This window comes from Schistocerca gregaria, chromosome 2 (assembly GCF_023897955.1).
Source record: "Schistocerca gregaria isolate iqSchGreg1 chromosome 2, iqSchGreg1.2, whole genome shotgun sequence".
In the NCBI taxonomy this organism is placed as follows: domain Eukaryota; kingdom Metazoa; phylum Arthropoda; class Insecta; order Orthoptera; family Acrididae; genus Schistocerca; species Schistocerca gregaria.
Window position 1 is genome coordinate 534,892,671 of NC_064921.1, and position 21,968 is coordinate 534,914,638.

The 21,968-nt window shown below is 43.0% G+C and overlaps 1 protein-coding gene across 1 annotated transcript in view; it reads right to left on the reverse strand.

Moving 5' to 3' along the window:
- The window catches only part of LOC126330555 (transducin beta-like protein 3), a 160,234-nt gene that overhangs the window by 74,488 nt on the left and 63,778 nt on the right, over window positions 1-21,968 (reverse strand). Inside the window, exons 6-7 of the mRNA XM_049996366.1 lie at window positions 512-681; window positions 219-418 (exon numbers count right to left, since the gene is read on the reverse strand). Of these exons, the coding sequence (XP_049852323.1) occupies window positions 219-418; window positions 512-681 (370 nt within the window). The remainder of the gene's footprint in view (window positions 1-218; window positions 419-511; window positions 682-21,968) is intronic.

A 21,968-nucleotide genomic window follows, 5' to 3' on the forward strand; every position in this document is an offset into this window, starting at 1 on the left:
AATATTTTTCATTGTTATCAAGTGTTGTTTGTATAAAATGCCACAAAGCTCATTGGTTCACACTAAAACACAGGTCTAAATGTTTTAAATTAAGTGCTGAGAATGAAATTCAGTAAATTGAGCTGTGACTAATTTTTACCAGGCTGACACTCTAGTGACTGTGAGAAACTGTGTCAAGCAAATACCTATAATGAAATTTGGCACTGCATTGTGCTTACCTGTTTCTCACACATGAAGGTATTCAAACTATGCAAAATAATATTATGATCATATGATATGACAGCCAGAGTGCTTGTAGTATGGCAAAACATTAATTTAATGATGGAGAGGCCACCATCTTCAGATGCAGCAGATACTATAGGGTTTTCTTGACAGTAAACTTCACAGCCCCGCTCCACATCCCAAACACGTACTTTTCCTGAAATTTTAAAAAGAAAAAAAGATTGCATCCTTGTTTCCTAACTATTGCATTTCATCAAACTGAAAATCAATATAGTAGATATATTCTCACCTTTTTCGCCTGCTGTTGCAATATGAATACCTTTTTCAATCGCCAGATTAGGTAATGAAAATTTCTGAGGTAAGAGAACCAAACTTTCAAGGGTTTCATAGACAGGTACTGTACGAACAGAACATTCCTTATCCACGTCCCAAAGAATAAGAATTTTATCACGGCCACAGCTGTAAAGAAGATACATTAGTTGTTAAAGTTAATACTACTACTACTACTACTACTATTAATAATAATATCAATATTTTATCATTATTAATATTATGAGAAGGAAAGTTGCTACTCATCATATAGCGAAGATGCTGAGTCGCAGATAGGCACAACAAAAAGCCTCTCACAATTAAAGCTTTTGGCCATTACTGCCTTTGTCAACAATACACACACACACACACACACACACACACGCGTAACTCACACACACAAATTGCATTTGCGTGAGTGTGTGTACGTGTGTGTGTCTATGGTTGATGAAGGCCTTAATGGCCAAAAGCTTTAATTGTGAGAGGCTTTTTGTTGTGTCTGTGTGCGACTCAGCATCTCCGCTATATGGTGAGTAGCAACTTTCCTTCTCATAATATTGTTACATTCCATCCTGGATTTTCCATTGTTGGATTTAATCATTATTAGGTAAAGTAGATTTCCAGTGTGGTTTAAAAAGCACAACTGAAGAGCATTATGGTAAATTTGTTTTTAAATTATATTTTGCAATATATCTTCTCTCATTCTTGAGTCCATTGCAAAATAATTCCAGTTAACAAAAGTGTATGTTTACAATATTTCAGTCCAGTTGAGAGGAAAGCTTTACTTTCTACTAGAATGTCTACGTAAAAAAATATATATATTCAAAAGGGTACAGCTGAGAGCAAGCATACAAACGTAAATGAGCTTTACTTTTGGGCATTACACTGTTGACATTACTTTTGGACAACTGAAGTGGAAGATTTTGGTTTGTTTTCCATCACTCCAATAACAGTTTCAAGATTCTCAACAAACAGCCAGAAACATGCTATTTTCAGTGGTTAAAAATTAGTATATTATCATTCATAATATTTCTCCAGTTCCAACAGCTATGTAAAAAAAACTGTTCTCTTCAATATCACAAATTTTGGTTACTCAGTGTTACAACACTTTTGCACAGATTTGTTACCTACTAATTCATTTGTTGTTGTTAGATGTCTCATTTGTTGTTGTTAGATGTCAGCATCTCTGAATTCAATTGTCCAAGCTAAAACAAACATTCTCACTATTAGTAATGAACAACAATGTTCTTCTACATTACTGAACGTAAAATATCTGAAATTCAGAAAACTACAAAAGAGATGTTAGAATTTAATTGTTTTCCCTAAAGAAGTATTCTGGCATTTGCTAAAATTGGTTAAGTTGTGGTAACCCAATGGGCTATTACCTAGATCCCCTGCACCAGCCATCGTCTCGGACATCAGATGATGTCACACAACTGCCACATATGGTGCAACAGTCACTCCGTGTACACTAATGTGAAGTATGCCCACCTGGAGGAGACACCGCAGGCAACAGGCCATACATGACAGCTGCGCAGGCACCTCCTAGCACCAATGTGACATGCCACCTACATATGTGATCACCCTCAGCATTTGTCCTCAGTCAACTCTCACTCATCACGCTATTTACTAAGCTCGCTAGAACTGCACTGTAGCGGCTCATCATATGGCTACACCATGCACTGTATCTGTCAAGAATTATTGTCCTGTGAGATTGTTAAATATACATGTTATGGAGGTGCCGTCTCATGTTTTTTTCTTTTTTTTTTTAATATTGTTAGTTGCAACATAACTAGAGATGACGATAGGATTGTTCATGTTTGTTACGTACCCATGGACCCTGCACAATGGGCTACCTTACCAGGTGTGTGGATATAAGTCATGCTCCAGCAACTTAGGCAACAGCAGTCAGATGAACAGAAACACCAGGAAGCCTTGTTGTCCCCATTGCTGTCGACTACAAATTTGCCACCACTCCCCCCTTACAAGACAGGAGAATAGTAGGAAGCATACGAGAAGTGTCTGTGGTAGCACTTTGCCACATTCCAGGTAACTGATGAAGCAAGTGATTTTATTAGTCACTTTCCTGTTGTGTATCTCACGCAGTATGTACCAGCTAAGGTGCAAACTGGCCCCTCTCACAGAACTGGCACATCTGTTCCTTGACAAATTAACTACCAACTATTAACTACCCACTTTTACTGACACTGCCACGTGATCGATCCGAGGTTGAATTTTATCACTGTCGTAAACAGCCAAATCAGTTATACACACTTGGACGGCTGAGCTGCAGGGAGTCAGTAGGATATGTCATTTTGTAATTCCAGTAAATAATTAATCATATGCAGAGGTGTGATCATTCGGGCAGTTCTGGATAAGGAGGTATGTCAGAAAGCTCTACAATTGAGGATCCTCCTTGAGAAGAAATTTTAAAATGGGCCCAATCCTTTGAAGTTTCCCAGGATGCAGGCCATCAATTAGAGTTCCAGGACAAGGTGGTGGGTCTTGCAACACAGAAAATATAGCAACAGTGAAGTCTCCCGCCCCCCTCCACCCCCTCCCTGACCGGTGCTTGTTTCCATCATGCCCAGACTATATTTCAACATACCAGGCACTACTGCCCTGACAGGTGGGCACAGTGCGAGGCGTGCCGGAAGGAAGTACATCTCGTGTCTGTCTCTCACACTCTGGACAAGAAACAATCGCCTCAACAAGACCCAATGGACAGTAATGTGATTTCATCAGGGTCACACACCGCAGTGGTGTCACAAAAGAAACTGTTCACCATGCTCACTTTGTGCAATAAATAATTTCAGCTACAGCCAGAAATCCCTGTTAAACTCTTAAACATATCTCCAGCTGGGAGCACCTCTCCTTCAAAAAAACATATCTCCAGCTGGGAGCACCTTTCCTTCAATTCATAGCCCACTGTTTCGTGACACATAACAAACAACACAATCACAGCAACATACAAAAATGTCATAAGACACTTTCTATTTGGCATTGATACTTTTTCTGCTTTAGAATTTGTAATACGTGACTTGGCCTATGTGGTCTCTGAACAAATACCATCCCAGGAACTGGAAATCCTCAGCAAGCGTACCTTGACATTTTCTCCGGTGGTCTAGGAAGTGGGAAGAACTATAAGGTGCACATTGCACTAATGAAATCAGTGCAGAATGCTGTCAAGAATGAGCTAGATAGATTTGTAGCCTTGTATGTCATTGAACTCCTGTCTGTAACTGAGGGGGCAACATCTTTGGTTCTTGTGAAAAACCCATCAATGAAACTGCACCCGCGTAGAAACTTAAAGGTTATGATTAATTCCCCTACAGAGATCGATATATATCCCATTCCGAAACAAAACGAGCTTTTTTCCACGCTCATGGGAAGCCACTACTTTTTGAAGCTTATTTGCATCTACCCTGCATGAGGAATTGCAGAAAGTCCTGGTAGTTAACACACCACACGGATTATACTGTTTCAAATGCTTAGTTTTCAGAGTGTCCTAAGGCCCATTGCTCTTTCAAAGATTCCTCAAGCAGCTCCTGCAGGATGTCCAAGGCTGAATACATTATCTACACAACATTGTGGTGATAGGTGGCCCAAAGAAAGAACACTTGGGAAAGTTGTGGCAGCTGTTACAGGTTCGCAGGCCTATAATGCAACCTTGAAAAACCTCTGTGTTTCAACTGTTGCTTGAATACTTAGGATACATCATCACTCATTAAGGTATTAAGCCCACACAGAAGCTGGTCGAAATGGTCACTGTGTTTCATCACTCCACAGATTGAAACATGTTCCAGCAAAAATAATGTACTATTGGAAATTTATCGCAGATGTGGTGTCAACAGCGCACCTGCTCAACAATCTGTGGAAGAAGAGTGTGCCTTTTGTATGGTCAGAGGCAAGTGAAAAAAACATTCAAGATCCTGAAGATGACCCTCCTGTTGGCACCATATCTAACCACATTTCAACCAGGCATACAGCTAGTGGTGGCAGCAAACACCTCTGAACAGGGCCTGGGATCGAAGACACTCAATGCTGTACAGAAGAGGTACTCATAAATCGAAAAAGAGACCCTCATGTCCATCTTTGCACTGAAGAAATTTCATGTATTCTTACTGGAGCAAAGTTTCACTTCTTTATAAGCACTATGAGCCGTTGATGTCTCTCGTCAGACCTGCAGCAATGCCACCGATTCCAGTGCTGTGAACTCTTTATCAGCAGGCACAATTATGAAATTCCCTTCTGTAATACCACTCAATTTGACCATGCAAATGTTATCTCCTGATGGGGCCAGAACCAGAGTGGGACCAAGACAAGATGATCTGCTTCCAGTTGTATGTAGAGACTCAACAACCAGTAGATGATTTTTTCCATCACGGGGACCCATGTGGCTGAGGTCAAGGCCAAGGACACAATCTTACAACACGTACAGTGTTACATAAACAGCACTGGCTGAACTGTATTTCCAACTGGGCTTCCAACCTGTTGCAGGATTACTTCTACTTCCAACATTGGCTAATCTAGTGGATGGAGTTATGCTACTGGACACGGATCTAACAGTCTTCCCATGTTCTCCTACAGGAAACTCTGCGCCTAACAATCTTATAGCACTTGAACCAATGCCACTGAAGTGAACTAAACCTTTTGCCCTGCACCAAGTGTAAGGCTGAGCATAGACTAGCATGTTGAACATGTCCACAACTGTCATCAGTATGAACAATAGTAGTAGCTCCCCGCCAAACATTCTCACTCTGGCTGATGCCCTCACACCAGTCGGAGCAAGTTCATGTCGACTTCGCAGGCCCCATCCTGGATACAACCTGGCTGATTGTCCTCCAACTTTCTGTGTGTGGCCAACTAATGGACGACGAATGTGGAGGCTATGGTTGCAGCTCTATGAGGAATTTTCATTATTGAAGGACTTCCTATCATACTGGTGTCAGACAATGAACCACAGATTCACTTCCAGGTTTCCAGCCAGGTTTTTCTGCAGAAATGGCATTCAGCACCTGCTGTTGCCTTCTTTCCACCCTCAATCAAATGGGGAGATCAAAAGCCTCATGCAGATATTTAAAACACAGATGAAGAAATATGTGTCCAACACTCACAGAGATGAGGCACTAACAATTTTTTGCAAATCCTAAAGGTTGACGTTGACAAGTCAGATGAGTCCAGTGGAACTATTTCACACCCGTCATCCCTGCATGCTCTTCCAACTCATGTTGCCAATGTCTCTGGGGATGCCTACAGTATTGTCTCCACACTTCCGACAGAGCATCAGTGCGCGTGTGTGTGTGTGTGGGGGGGGGGGAGGGGGGGGGGGGAGGGGGGGGTCTTCAAATGCCAGGACAAATGTATTGCGGCAGTATGCCAGTAGCAGTGGAGAGACCACATATTCCCTCTGATCTTGGGTATCAGACAGTGACAATGCCTGTGGCAGGCATCCAGCCACCACCGCCTCTGGGCCAACCAGCGAACACACATTGCAGTGACACCACCTTTCATTTCTCTTTCGCCGGACCCTCCATTATCTCCCCTCATGCTCCCCAGCTGTTTGTGTTACTTCTGGTTCTCAGCACCATTCACTAATCATTGCCATTCTCTCAAATCCCTCTGTAATGGACCAGATGTCTGAAAAATATTGAACTGCACTACTGGTCCCAGTGGCACTGCTCCTACCACTGCAGCTCCAGTCCATGCCAGGACCTGATAAGAGGCCTCCACTAACAGTGTCTCACTCACCAAAACTCCAACCGCACGACCAGGTGAGGACCATCCTGACGTGCCACTCCTGCTATGCTGACAGGGAGCTGGTAAAACTGGAAAGGCCATTTGACAGTTTTGAAGACATCGGTACACTGACCTGGACACTTGGCTGTGTGGGAGTCAATTTACCGAGAAGCAGTTTGCCGATTCCTCATGAAACAAGGGATACGGCAACCCACAGTACCACCGAGTGCCATTCAGGTTCAAGAATATACCAGCAACATTCCAATGCATATTGGACGGGGTTGGTACAAGACCTGAGATCAAAATAGTGTAAGATGTGCTTAGACAATATCATAGTATTTTCTAAGGACCTCCAAGAGCACATGGTACATTTGCAGGATCTCTTCAGTCCATTCCAAGCGATACAACTAATACTCAGTTTAGAAAGTGTCATTTCATATAAAGTTCACTATTTAGGCTTTGTTATAAGCAAGGATGGTGTGCAAATGAGACGACAGCATGTACACGCCATCCAAAAGTTCCTCACTCGTGCTATTGCAAAAGAGCTTCAGTTCTTTTTACATTTTGCTAATTATTACCAAAGTTTGAGGCAGATTTTGCAGAAGTAACAAGGCCTCTGACATATATGCTACAGAAGAAAGTTCAAACAATGGAAAGACAAGGTAGGAATAATAGCAATATAGGACAGATTGCCTCCCCCCATGAACCATGGACCTTGCCGTTGGTGGGGAGGCTTGGGTGCCTCAGTGATACAGATAGCCGTACCATAGGTTCAACCACAACGGAGGGGTATCAGTTGAGAGGCCAGACAAACGTGTGGTTCCTGAAGAGGGGCAGCAGCCTTTTCAGTAGTTGCAGGGGCAACAGTCTGGATGATAGACTGATCTGGCCTTGTAACAATAACCAAAACGGCCTTGCTGTGCTGGTACTGCGAACAGCTGAAAGCAAGGGGAAACTACAGCCGTAATTTTTCCCGAGGGCATGCAGCTTTACTGTATGATTAAATGGTGATGGCGTCCTCTTGGGTAAAATATTCCGGAAGTAAAATAGTCCCCCATTTGGATCTCCGGGCGGGGACTACTCAAGAGGACGTCGTTATCAGGAGAAAGAAAACTGGCATTCTACGGATCGGAGTGTGGAATGTCAGATCCCTTAATCGGGCAGGTAGGTTAGAAAATTTAAAAAGGGAAATGGATAGGTTAAAGTTAGATATAGTGGGAATTAGTGAAGTTCAGTGGTAGGAGGAACAAAACTTCTGGTCAGGTGACTACTGGGTTGTTGTTGTTGTTGTTGTTGTTGTTGTTGTTGTCTTCAGTCCTGAGACTGGTTTGATGCAGCTCTCCATGCTACTCTATCCTGTGCAAGCCTCTTCATCACCCAGTACCTACTGCAACCTACATCCTTCTGAATTTGCTTAGTGTACTCATCTCTCGGTCTCCCTCTACAATTTTTACCCTCCACGCTGCCCTCCAATGCTAAATTTGTGATCCCTTGATGCCTCAAAACATGTCCTACCAACCGATCCCTTATTCTAGTCAACTTGTGCCACAAACTTCTCTTCTCCCCAATCCTATTCAATACCTCCTCATTAGTTACGTGATCTATCCACCTTATCTTCAGTATTCTTCTGTAGCACCACATTTCAAAAGCTTCTATTCTCTTCTTGTCCAAACTAGTTATCGTCCATGTTTCACTTCCATACATGGCTACACTCCAAACATATACTTTCAGAAACGACTTCCTGATACATAAATCTATATTCGATGTTAACAAATTTCTCTTCTTCAGAAACACTTTCCTTGCCATTGCCAGTCTACATTTTATATCCTCTCTACTTCGACCATCATCAGTTATTTTACTTCCTAAATAGCAAAACTCCTTTACTACTTTAAGTGTCTCATTTCCTAATCTAATTCCATCAGCATCACCCGATTTAATTTGACTACATTCCATTATCCTCGTTTTGCTTTTGTTGATGTTCATCTTATATCCTCCTTTCAAGACACTGTCCATTCCGTTCAACTGCTCTTCCAAGTCCTTTGCTGTCTCTGACAGAATTACAATGTCATCGGCGAACCTCAAAGTTTTTACTTCTTCTCCATGAATTTTAATACCTACTCTGAATTTTTCTTTTGTTTCCTTTACTGCTTACTCATTATACAGATTGAATAACATCGGGGAGAGGCTACAACCCTGTCTCACTTCCTTCCCAACCACTGCTTCCCTTTCATGCCCCTCGACTCTTATGACCGCCATCTGGTTTCTGTACAAATTGTAAATAGCCTTTTGCTCCCTGTATTTTACCCCTGCCACCTTCAGAATTTGAAAAAGAGTATTACAGTCAACATTGTCAAAAGCTTTCTCTAAGTCTACAAATGCTAGAAACGTATGTTTGCCTTTTCTTAATCTTTCTTCTAAGATAAGTCGTAAGGTCAGTGTTGCCTCACGTGTTCCAATATTTCTACGGAATCCAAACTGATCCTCCCCGAGGTCCACATCTACCAGTTTTTCCATTCGTCTGTAAAGAATTCGCGTTAGTATTTTGCAGCTGTGACTTATTAAACTGATAGTTCGGTAATTTTCACATCTGTCAGCACCTGCTTTCTTTGGGATTGGAATTATTATATTCTTCTTGAAGTCTGAGGGTATTTCGCCTGTCTCATACATCTTGCTCACCAGCTGGTAGAGTTTTGTCATGACTGGCTCTCCCAAGGCCGTCAGTAGTTCTAATGGAATGTTGTCTACTTCGGGGGCCTTGTTTCGGCTCAGGTCTTTCAGTGCTCTGTCAAACTCTTCACGCAGTATCGTATCTCCCATTTCGTCTTCATCTACATCCTCTTCCATTTCCATAATATTGTCCTCAAGTACATCGCCCTTGTATAAACCTTCTGTATACTCCTTCCACCTTTCTGCCTTCCCTTCTTTGCTTAGAACTGGGTTGCCATCTGAGCTCTTGATATTCATACACGTGGTTCTATTCTCTCGAAAGGTCTCTCTAATTTTCCTGTAGGCAGTATCTATCTTACCCCTAGTGAGATAAGCTTCTACATCCTTACATTTGTCCTCTATCCATCCCTGCTTAGCCATTTTGCACTTCCTGTCGATCTCATTTTTGAGACGTTTGTATTCCTTATTGCATGCTTCATTTACTGCATTTTTATATTTTCTCCTTTCATCAATTAAATTCAATATTTCTTCTTTTACCCAAGGATTTCTAGCAGCCCTCGTCTTTTTACCTACTTTATCCTCTGCTGCCTTCACTACTTCATCCCTCAGAGCTACCCATTCTTCTTCTACTGTATTTCTTTCCCCTATTCCTGTAAATTGGTCCCTTATGCTCTCCCTGAAACTCTGTACAACCTCTGGTTCTTTCAGTTTATCCAGGTCCCATCTCCTTAATTTCCCACATTTTTGCAGTTTCTTCAGTTTTAATCTACAGGTCATAATCAATAGATTGTGGTCAGAGTCCACATCTGCCCCTGGAAATGTCTTACAACTTAAAACCTGGTTCCTAAATCTCTGTCTTACCATTATATAATCTATCTGATATCTTTTAGTATCTCCAGGGTTCTTCCATGTATACAACCTTCTTTCATGATTCTTAAACCAAGTGTTAGCTATGATTAAGTTGTGCTCTGTGCAAAATTCTACGAGGCGGCTTCCTCTTTCATTTCTTAGCCCCAATCCATATTCACCTACTATGTTTCCTTCTCTCCCTTTTCCTACACTCGAATTCCAGTCACCCATTACTATTAAATTTTCGTCTCCCTTCACTATCTGAATAATTTCTTTTATTTCATCGTACATTTCTTTAATTCCTTCGTCATCTGCAGAGCTAGTTGGCATATAAACTTGTACTACTGTAGTAGGTGTGGGCTTCGTATCTATCTTGGCCACAATAATGCGTTCACTAAGCTGTTTTTAGTAGCTTAACTGCATTCCTATTTTCCTATTCATTATTAAACCTACTCCTGCATTACCCCTATTTGAATTTGTGTTTATAACCCTGTAGTCACCTGACCAGAAGTCTTGTTCCTCCTGCAACCGAACTTCACTAATTCGCACTATATCTAACTTTAACCTATCCATTTCCATTTTTAAATTTTCTAACCTACCTGCCCGATTAAGGGATCTGACATTCCACGCTCCGATCCGTAGAACACCAGTTTTCTTTCTTCTGATAACGACATCCTCTTGAGTAGTCCCCGCCCGGACATCCGAATGGGGGACTATTTTACCTCCGGAATATTTTACCCAAGAGGACACCATCATCATTTAATCATACAGTAAAGCTGCATGTCCTCGGGAAAAATTACGGCTGTATTTTCCCCTTGCTTTCAGCCGTTCGCAGTACCAGCCCAGCAAGGCCGTTTTGGTTAATGTTGCAAAGCCAGATCAGTCAAACATCCAGACGGTTGCCCCTGCAAATACTGGAAAGGCTGCTGCCCCTCTTCAGGAACCACACGTTTGTCTGGCCTCTCAACAGATACCCCTCCATTGTGGTTGCACCTACGGTACGGCCATCTGTATCGCTGAGGCACGCAAGCCTCCCCACCAACGGCAAGGTCCATGGTTCATGGGGGGTTATAAACACAAAATCAAGTAGGGGTAATGCAGGAGTAGCTTTAATAATGAATAGGAAAATAGGAATGCGGGTAAGCTACTACAAACAGCATAGTGAACGCATTATTGTGGCCAAGATAGATACGAAGCCCACACCTACTACAGTAGTACAAGTTTATATGCCAACTAGCTCTGCAGATGACGAAGAAATTGATGAAATGTATGATCAAATCAAAGAAATTATTCAGATTGTGAAGGGAGACGAAAATTTAATAGTCATGGGTGACTGCAATTCGGTAGTAGGAAAAGGGAGAGGAGGAAACACAGTAGGTGAATATGTACTGGGACAAAGAAATGAAAGAGGAAGCCGCCTGGTAGAATTTTGCATGGAGCACAACTTAATCATAGGTAACACTTGGTTCAAGAATCATAAAAGAAGGCTGTATACATGGAAGAAGCCTGGAGATACTGACAGGTTTCAGATAGCTTATATAATGGTAAGACAGAGATTTAGGAACCAAGTTTTAAATTGTAAGTCATTTCCAGGGGCAGATGTGGACTCTGACCACAATCTATTGGTTATGAACTGTAGATTAAAACTGAAGAAACTGCAAAAAGGTGGAAATTTAAGGAGATGGGACCTGGATAAACTGAAAGAACCAGAGGTTGTACAGAGTTTCAGGGAGAGCATAAGGGAGCAATCGACAGGAATTGGGGAAAGAAATGCAGTAGAAGAAGAATGGGAAGCGTTGAGGGATGAAGTAGTGAAGGCAGCACAGGATAAAGTAGGTAAAAAGACGAGGGCTGCTAGAAATCCTTGGGTAACAGAAGAAATATTGAATTTAATTGATGAAAGGAGAAAATATAAAAATGAAGTAAATGAAGCAGGCAAAAAGGAATACAAACGTCTCAAAAATGAGATTGACAGGAAGTGCTAAATGGCTAAGCAGGGTTGGCTTATCTCTCTAGGGGTAAGATAGATACTGCCTACAGGAAAATTAAAGAGACCTTTGTAGATAAGAGAACCACTTGTCTGAACATCAAGAGCTCAGATGGAAACCCAGTTATAAGCAAAGAAGGGAAAGCAGAAAGGTGGAAGGAGTATATAGAGGGTCTATACAAGGGCGATGTACTTGAGGACAATATTATGGAAATGGAAGAGGATGAAGATGAAATGGGAGATACGATACTGCGTGAAGAGTTTGACAGAGCACTGAAAGACATGAGTCGAAACAAGGCCCCTGGAGTAGACAACATTCCATTGGAACTACTGACGGGCTTGGGAGAGCCAGTCCTGACAAAACTCTACCAGCTGGTGAGCAAGATGTATGAGACAGGCGAAATACCCTCAGACTTCCAGATGAATATAATAATTCCAATCCCAAAGAAAGCAGGTGTTGACAGATGTGAAAATTACCAAACTATCAGTTTAATAAGTCACAGCTGCAAAATACTAACGCGAATTCTTTACAGACGAATGGAAAAACTAGTAGAATCCGACCTTGGGGAAGATCAGTTTGGATTCCGTAGAAATGTTGGAACACGTGAGGCAATACTAACCCTACGACTTATCTTAGAAGCTAGATTAAGGAAGGGGCAAACTTACGTTTCTAGCATTTGTAGACTTAGAGAAATCTTTTGACAATGTTGACTGGAATACTCTCTTTCAAATTCTGAAGGTGGCAGGGGTAAAATACAGGGAGCGAAAGGCTATTTACAATTTGTACAGAAACCAGATGGCAGTTATAAGAGTCGAGGGACATGAAAGGGAAGCAGTGGTTGGGAAGGGAGTGAGACAGGGTTGTAGCCATTCCCCGATGTTATTCATTCTGTATATTGAGCAAGCAGTAAAGGAAACAAAAGAAAAATTCAGAGTAGGTATTAAAATCCATGGAGAAGAATGAGGTTCATCGATGTCATTGTAATTCTGTCAGAGACAGCAAAGGACCTGGAAGAGCAGTTGAACGGAATGGATAGTGTCTTGAAAGGAGGATATAAGATGAACATCAACAAAAGCAAAACGAGGATAATGGAATGTATTCAAATTAAGTCGGGTGATGTTGAGGGTATTAGATTAGGAAATGAGACACTTAAAGTAGTAAAGGAGTATTGCTATTTGGGGAGCAAAATAACTGATGATGGTCGAAGTAGAGAGGATATAAAATGCAGACTGGCAATGGCAAGGAAAGAGTTTCTGAAGAAGAGAAATTTGTTAACATCATGTATAGATTTAAGTGTCAGGAAGACATTTCTGAAAGTATTTGTATGGAGTGTACCCATGTATGGAAGTGAAACATGGACGATAAATAGTTTGGACAAGAAGAGAATAGAAGCTTTCGAAATGTGGTGCTACAGAAGAATGCTGAAGATTAGATGGGTAGATCACATAACTAATGAGGAAGTATTGAATAGGATAAGGTTAGTAAGGTGTATGAGAAATGAGGTGTGGTATTGAAGTCTGAAGGACGTTGGGAGAGGTAGTGGTATTCAGTAGTGACAAGAACATTGGTGTGAAGAATGTTGGTATCTAGGGAATTGCCATCAACATGCTGAGTAGGGAACCAGATGGTAGAGGGGTGGTAGAGAAGTTTGTGGCACAACTTGACCAGAAGAAGGGATCGGTTGGTAGGACATGTTCTGAGGCATCATCAAGGGATCACCAATTTAGTATTGGAGGGCAGCATGGAGGGTAAAAATCGTACGGGGAGACCAAGGGATGACTACACTAAACAGATTCAGAAGGATGTAGGTTGCAGTGGGTACTGGGAGATGAAGAGGCTTGCACAGGATAGAGTAGCATGGAGTGCTGCATCAAACCAGTCTCAGGACTGAAGACCACAACAACAACAGGACAGATTGCTGCTCACAGTAGAGATGACCATTAGGTTGCAATCAAGCACAATGAAGAGAGTAACGCATTTAACTTTTAGCCAGAGCCTTCTTCAGAAAACAAAGTGAACATACACGCACATTCACACAAGCAAGTACACCTCCCGCACACATCACCAGTAACTCTGGCTCCTCTGGCCAGCATACAATGGTGTCGGGTCGAATACAAGCAGCAATCTAGAAGGCAGGGATAGAATGTTACAGGTGGAGCAAGAGGAGTTGTACTGCCTGGTGGAGCATGCTGGGACTAGATGGTACTGCCAGGAGGGTATATAAACTAATCCGTAGTGCAGCCAAGGGCACCTGCATGGAACCATCCTATGCCAACCTTCCTAGCCTCCCAAACACTATACCCTTAACCTGGCTCAGGTTCATTGATGATATCTTCATGATCTGGACTCAGTGTGAAGACACCTTATCTCCATTCCCTAACATCCTCAACATCATCTCTCCCATCTGCTTCACCTGGGCCTCCACAATCCAGTATACCATCTTATTAGATATTGACCTCCTCCTCTCTGTTCGCTCCATCCCCACCTCCGTCCACATTACATCCACCAAGTAACAACAGTACCTGCACTTTGACAGCTGTCATCCCTTTCACACCAAAGAATCCCTCCTATACAGCCTGACCACTTGGGGATGGCATATCTGCAGTGACAAGAATTCCTTGCTCAGTATTCTGAGGGTTTCACCAAGGCCTTCATAGACAGGCATTATTCCCCAGACCTAGTCCGTTAACAGATCTCCCATGCCATTTCCTCTCACACCCCCAATCCTCCCACCATCCCCAAGAACCAGCCACAAAGGTGTTCCGCCTTCATCACCCAGTACCACCCAAGACTGGCACAACTGAACCACATCCTTTGCAAGGGCTTTGATTACCTATGCTCACTCATGCTCTGAAATGAAGGACATCCTACCCGAGATACATCCCACCCCTCCTAAAGTGGTTTTCCACAGCCCACCCAACCTCCACAACACTGTAGTTGATCTCTATGCTCCTTCCAGTCCTAAGATCTTGACACAATGATCATATCACTGTGGAAGACCCATGTGCAAAACCTGCCCAATCCATCCACCCAGCACTTCCTATTCCAGTCCTGTCACAGGTTATTTTACCCCATCAGGTGCTGGGCCACATGGGAAAGCAGCCATGTCATTTATCAGCTCTGCTGCAACCATTATTGCTTAGCTTTTTATATTTGTATAAACAGCCTCCCAATGATACGCCTGGCACCATTGGGTGGCATCATCTAGTCCCTGTACGCTCCAACAGATAGCGCTGACTTTTCTCCCCTTAACCTATACCCTGCTAGCCATCCCCCTTCCTCGCCCCACTCTATATTGATGCTTGCTTTCAACATGACACAATTACATTCTGGTCAAAGCAGCCAGAGTTGGCGGTGATGTGTGCATGAGGTGTGCTTCTTTTTGTGAATGTGTGTATATTTTCTTTCCTTTTCTGAACAAGACTCTGTCCGAATGCTGAATGTGTAACAGTCTTTTATTGCACCTGTCCACAACTCAATATATTATCTTTACTGTTAGTAGCAACCAGTCCTTTTTCACAATACTGTTACAAAAGAAAGTTTCGATTGACTTTGGATTGCAAGTAAGCCTTTTAGCACTTAAAGGATCTCCTAACCTCTAGTCCTGTACTCACTCTCCCATATTATCAAAAACAGTTCATACTATCTTGTGATGCTGGCAACCATGCATTATGGTGCGTATCAACTCAAGAAATGGATGCAGCAGAGCACATAATAGCCTATGTTTCAAAGCAGCTACAGGTTGAGAGGAGAGAAGTCAGCACTACCTGTTAGAGCATGCAGGGACTAGACAATGCTACCAGGCACATCATCAGGAGGCTGTTGAGGAGGGAGAGGGGGAAACGGGCAGCAGTAAATGAGAGGGGCAGAGAAGGGAAAAAAGACCGGCGGTGCTTTGGCAGACCAGTGCACAATAAGGGTGAGGGGACAAGAATTTAGAGGTGTACGACAGAGGGGCAGAAACTGCTGGGTGGAGAATTTGGGAACAGTAGGTTATCATAAGTTAAGGCTGGAATAATTTTGGGAGTGGAGAACATTTTGTGAGGATAACTCCCACCTGCACAGTTCAGAAAATCTGGTGGTGCTGGTGGTGGTTGTGGTGGTGGTTTTGGTGGGGAGGATCCAGATGGCCCAGGTTGTGAAGCAGCCACTGAAATCAAGCATGTTATCTTTGGTTGCATGGTGTGCCATGGGGTGGTCAACTTTGCCCTTGGGCACAGTTTGGCAGGGGCCACTCATACTGATGGACAGTTAGGTGGTAGGCACACCAATATAAAAAGCTTTGCATTGATTGCAGCTAAATAAAGCGGGGAAGAATTATTAAACTACACTGATTTATGATATCACATATTTACAGTGCTAGTTGTGTGTTGGGTACTTCAAGATGATAACATATGATGCAGTATTATACTGTTAATGGGCTTTATGACTTAGTGAGGCTTATTTTGTAGTAGTGCAATGGCCCAGGGAAAACACATGGAAATGCCAATGGATCAAGTTGCAAAATACAAGCGGCAGAGCTGTAGATGAGTGACAGTAGTTTGTGATGCAAGCCCAATTCTGTGCTGACAATGGAGTGTTGTATAAACAAATAAACCAAGTGATATATTGTCATGACGATGAGTTTATACAGCAACCTGTTGATGCAGGCCCACATCTCTATCTCAGCAGGCCATGGCCATCGAACTTCTGAGCAGCATGTTGCAGAAAATTATTGGTGGAAGCAAGACATGGTACAGTATGAGTAAAACTATGTACATTGCACAGACAGCTGAGCTAAGTCATCAATAAATTGCACCACAGTGTTTGCACGAGATACCAGGGGTCTTACTACATACTGAAATGACCTCTCTATCCAACATAAAGTTATGACTCCTGATTTGTAGCAATGTGGTGCGTATGGGATGAGTTCGATCATTTAAGGGTACCCCAGAAACCCTGACTCAGTTACCAAAAGCTTCCTCCAAAAAAGGAGGGTATGGGGGAGAAGTAGGATTGCAAAGGGGAAGACCCAACAAAAGAAGGAGGACACGTCTGCAATCGTTCCAGCTTAACTCTATGCCCTCAGGTCATGGAGTGGCCTTTTGAGCTAACTGAGGATTTCTTCTCTCTCTACGGAACAATCCATACATGAGCCAGGATCAGTCATCAAGGGACACCAAATAGCACCATCACATTGTGGCAACAAATACTGGACAAGGAAAATCATCTTGGTGACATCCAGCCTGTTGAAAAGCTATTGGATGGCAGGGACCCTTGAGGTACATCGTTTGGATAGTGCCGTACTGTTCACGCAACAATCAAATGTGTTATTGTCCAAACATCACTGGACGCTAAGGAGAGACTTTAATGCACAGTGATGAGTGATGCCTTTAGGAAATTTCAGCTCATGATTCAGGAAAGTTGGTGCTAAATGAAACACAGGTGGGAATATCAACTATTACAATCTATTTTCGAATACGTCCAGGTGCGATTTCATCAGACTGCAGAACTCGTACTACGAGTTAGGCAACAACATAAAAAAGGATGGACAGGCACAGGGGTATGGATTGATGATGGTCTTTGGTACTGTTTCTGCAGAAGACCTGGAAAAAGTAAACTTTTTTTTTTCTATGACAGGTGCGGACCAACTTGGAGGATAACCAAGAGGCTATTAAACTCCATACCCTGCAGCTAGCAGGTCTAGAGAGAGACATAGTGAGTAATACTCAGCACCTCCATTCCTGGCCACCACACTTTTGTCCCATAGCCAGGAGACTACAGACATAGTAAATTGGGTCTTGAGCATGGTTAAGGACCGTCTGGATGCACTGACACCCAGCTAACCGTTGCAAGGCTTTTACATACTCTTAGAAACACCATAACAGATGCACACATCAAGACTACCACATTGCAGAAAGTGCTCAACCAGTCTAGTCGTGGCTATCTGACACTTGTACTCTCACCTCCAGACCATTTGTTCAAAGAACCATAGGAGAAGCTATTGGCACACTTGGAATTACAAGCAGTTCCTGAAGAAGGAACTCATATTAGCGTGAGATTGGGATTGACGTCATGCAGAGCAGACTGCAGTTTCAGGATCATGAACAAATACTCCTGACTTGCAGAGAGTGCCACTTCGAGTACTATGTTATCCTTCCCATCCAGTGGCATGGGCAGCTGTAAGACGTGTGATGTATTATGGGTCCCACCTGACATGAAGTGTCACACTACTCTCCGCCTAATAGTTACTATAATGTTGGGTCGAACATACTGATCCAGGGCTACGTGAGCTCGACCTATTCTGTGCAGAGAAACCCACATCTGAGTGTTCTTGGTAGTGGTTAAATGCAGAAACAAATATTTTTGAAACACAGGTGCATGTTTGCTCTGTTCAGTGGAAGACCTAGTGGTAGTCACTTGCACCTATGACCAGAATGGGTTAAGAAGCACAAAGAGGTCACAACTGCAGACGTGAGTCTGATAATCAACTGAGTCCACTGTAACAACTTCGAACCTCTTTCCAATTACCTGGCACCATTACCAGAGCCACAACATTAAATACCACAGTTCTGTCTCCACTTACCCGACCTCCTGTTCAAAATTCTACTTAGAGAAAACCTGAGCTACCTGAACGCTACACTGGATTTAACCCTTTTCAGTTGCATATACCAAATGTTGTGCTGCCCATAATGGTCTTTTTTCAGTGGAGCAATTGTTTTGGGATATAAGACAGCAAGATAGCAAGCACCAGCACGGACTCATTGCATGGGGAGTCTCCAAATTAAGTCATAATCATGATTTTATCTGTGATAGGCACTGTCTGCTTCTATCTCGGACTTAGAGTTGCACAGATCCCACCACTACCAAGCACCTGCATGCTTATACTGATATTGTCGACATCAATGACAAAGATGCTCGACTGTTGAAACGTTACAGGATTTCTACAGATATTGTAGACCAAAGACTAACCAAATATGTATGAAATGAAATGTGAAGAATTACTAGTTACAGGTACAGGAACAGCGAAAATTCAGAGGACTGAATTCTTCAAAGGGGAGAGGACTGTTAACAGTGTGGGCCTAGGCAAAAGGGCTTAATGCCTTAAAGAATGTCACTTTCAGTATACACTTACATAGTACTCTGCAACAGGATCTGCTAGGTTCCGCCATCCACCTGCTAGTCAGTACCTGGCTTGTTACTGAAATCAGACACACAGGCATATGGCTTATGTGACATTGCAGCAGCAACACAACAAACCAGCTTTGACGAGCACAAATACTGTCCATCCAGCCAAGACAAAAAGAGTTTCATGTTTGCACCTGTTACTGTCCTTCAGGGTAGTCACCAAGATTGTGTAGAACCCATTGCCAGCAATGTGGAAGGTGCAGTATACCATTAGCAGAGCGTGTTCTGTTGATGGTGGGAATGGAGCAGTCTACTGCCTGTCGAATCTCTGAAACAGTTCTGAATCAAATGCCATGAAGTGGTTCCTTCATCTTCACAACCAAATCAAAGTCACAAGGACTTAAGTCTGGGGAGTATGGTGGATGATACAGTACTTCCAGTCCCATGACTGCTGTATGGACCCGTGCATTGTCGTGCAAAATGATGGGTGGGTTACGCAGGAAGTATTGCCGTTTCTTTCGCAAAGCTGATCGCAGGTGATGCTAGAAAAATTAACAGTAATACTATGCATTTGATTCCGAAAATGAAGGAACCACTTTGTGGCATTCGCTTCAGAGCTGTTCCAGAAATTTGACACACAGTAGACTGCTCCATTCACACCATCAATAGAACAGGCTTTGCTAACAGTATACTATGCCTTTCACTTCGCTAGACATGTAGTCTACACAACACTGGTGACTACTTTGAAAGACAGTAACAGGTGCAAACATGTAACTCTTTTGTATCAGTTGTTAATAAGTAGTTACCTCTGTTTAAGTTCCAACCCTCATATTTGTTATTGTCTTGTTATTTACTTCAATCCAGGAGGCACAACCTTATTGTAGTACTGTCCATACAGGCAGGAGACTTTGTGTGCTCCGGTGAAGCTGAAGCCTGCGGTAGCGTAGCTACTGGCAGGTCTAACCTAACCGGACAGGACAGGTCTCAGCGGAGGATGGTGGTGGTGGTTACTGTTTAACGTCCCGTCGACAACGAGGTCATTAGAGACGGAGCGCAAGCTCGAGTTAGGGAAGGATTGGGAAGGAAATCGGCCGTGACCTTTCAAAGGAACCATCCCGGCATTTGCCTGAAGCGATTTAGAGAAATCACGGAAAATCTAAATCAGGATGGCCGGAGGCGGGATTGAACCGTCGTCCTCCCGAATGCGAGTCCAGTGTGCTAACCACTGCACCATCTCGCTCGGTCTCAGCGGAGGAGCCAGACGAAGACGCTACATATTCCCTACCCTCTGTTACCACTCCTCTCGTCATCTAATTATCTTACTTACCACTGCCTTGCAGTTAGTCTTTGGAGGTATGAAGGATAAGGAAGAAAACCCTGAAAGAAAATCTGGAGTGGGACCCCAAAGGCAGTAGGAAGGCGTACTACGTGCCCTCCCAGTAACTCCTGCAACCGAAGTGCTACCAGACGTATTGGCTTGGACACTATCATTTAGGCTGAGAGGGAGACCGTGATGCATGGGCGACTCACGTTTCTTCATATTCATCGCCCAGGCATGTAGCAACCTAAAGCTGGGCACCCTCCAGCCAATAAGATACTGTCCCACCACTACCCGCCTGCTTCATAGGGTGCGTGGAACTTAGAAGTGGTCTTCAACAAGTGGATAGATAAAATACACCTACAAAAAATAAAAAATTAACCGCCATTTCATATTGCTACCTGCAAGTCAGGATCATGTGTTCAAGATACACTGACGATACCCAAGAGGTTGATTTCATTACTAAGACTGCTGTTTTTGATAGGGAGCTCCATCGCTTGAATTTGGACATTGTGGGACTGCAGGAGATGCGGCTACCAGATATGGGTGCTATTAGAGAAGCTAATTACATGTTCTTCTGGCAGGGGAAGTCACAAGATGAGCCAAGACTTCACAGTGTAGGATTCGTGGTTAAAAACATCCTCCTGAACAGTATTGTGCCACCATCTGGTGGAACAGAGTGGATTCTTACTTTACACATATGCTCTTCAAGTAGAACTAACAACATCTTTAGTGTGTATGATCCCACCTAATCATCCAGTGTAGAAGAGAAGGATCTGTTTTATGATTTACAGAGTGACAGAATAGCCAGTCACTACATATTCTAGGTGACTTTAATGCTCGAGTTGGGTCAGATAATGACGTGTCGAGAACTTGCCTGGGTCATCACGGAGTGGGAAAAATAAATGATAAGTGTATCACAAACACATATTTCCAACTTAAAAGATCGGCACAAGGTGATCTGGAGACCCCCCCCCCCCCCCCCCCACTCTCATCATGGCACCAACTTCATTTTGTCATAGTTACGTGTACAAACCTAAAAAATGTCCAACTGACATGCAGCTATCATAGCTCTGACGGCAACACTGACCATGCTTTAGTGGCAAGTAGACTGAGGCTCACCCCTAAGAGATATCATCACACTAAATGGAGAGGTCAACTGCAGATCAACACATATCATGTTCATAGCTCACAACAAGGACAAGAATTTGCCAGTAGTTTTGAAAGTGCTTTACTCAAATGCACAAACAGAAGTGAATACTGATAACAAATGGGAATAACTTTCTGACACCATGTACAACTTGGCAGTATTGGCCTATGGAATGAAAGAGAATAGAAACAAGGATTGGTATGAGCAAAATTTGGAGGAGAAGGAACAAGTCACTGAGGTAAAGCGGAATGCCCTGCTAGCTTATAAAAGAAACCCAAATGAAAGAACTCGGGATGACTGGCAAGAAGCAAAGAATAGGGCACAACAAACATCTAGGAGATGCGCAAATAACTATTGGTGGAACATATGTGCAGGTATACAGGAAGCTGCTGATTTTGGGGACATTAAGGCAATGTACAATGGTACTAAGAAAGCAGTTGGTCCAACTGTCAGAAAAACAGCTTCTCTGAAGACGAAGACAGGAGAAGTTATCACTGATGAAGGCAACCAGATGGAGCGGTGGGCTGAACACTACCTCGAGTTGAATGCAGCTGAAAATGAAGTAAGCAAGGATACACTTGATGCCATCAAACAAATGCCAGTTATGGAAGAGCTTGAT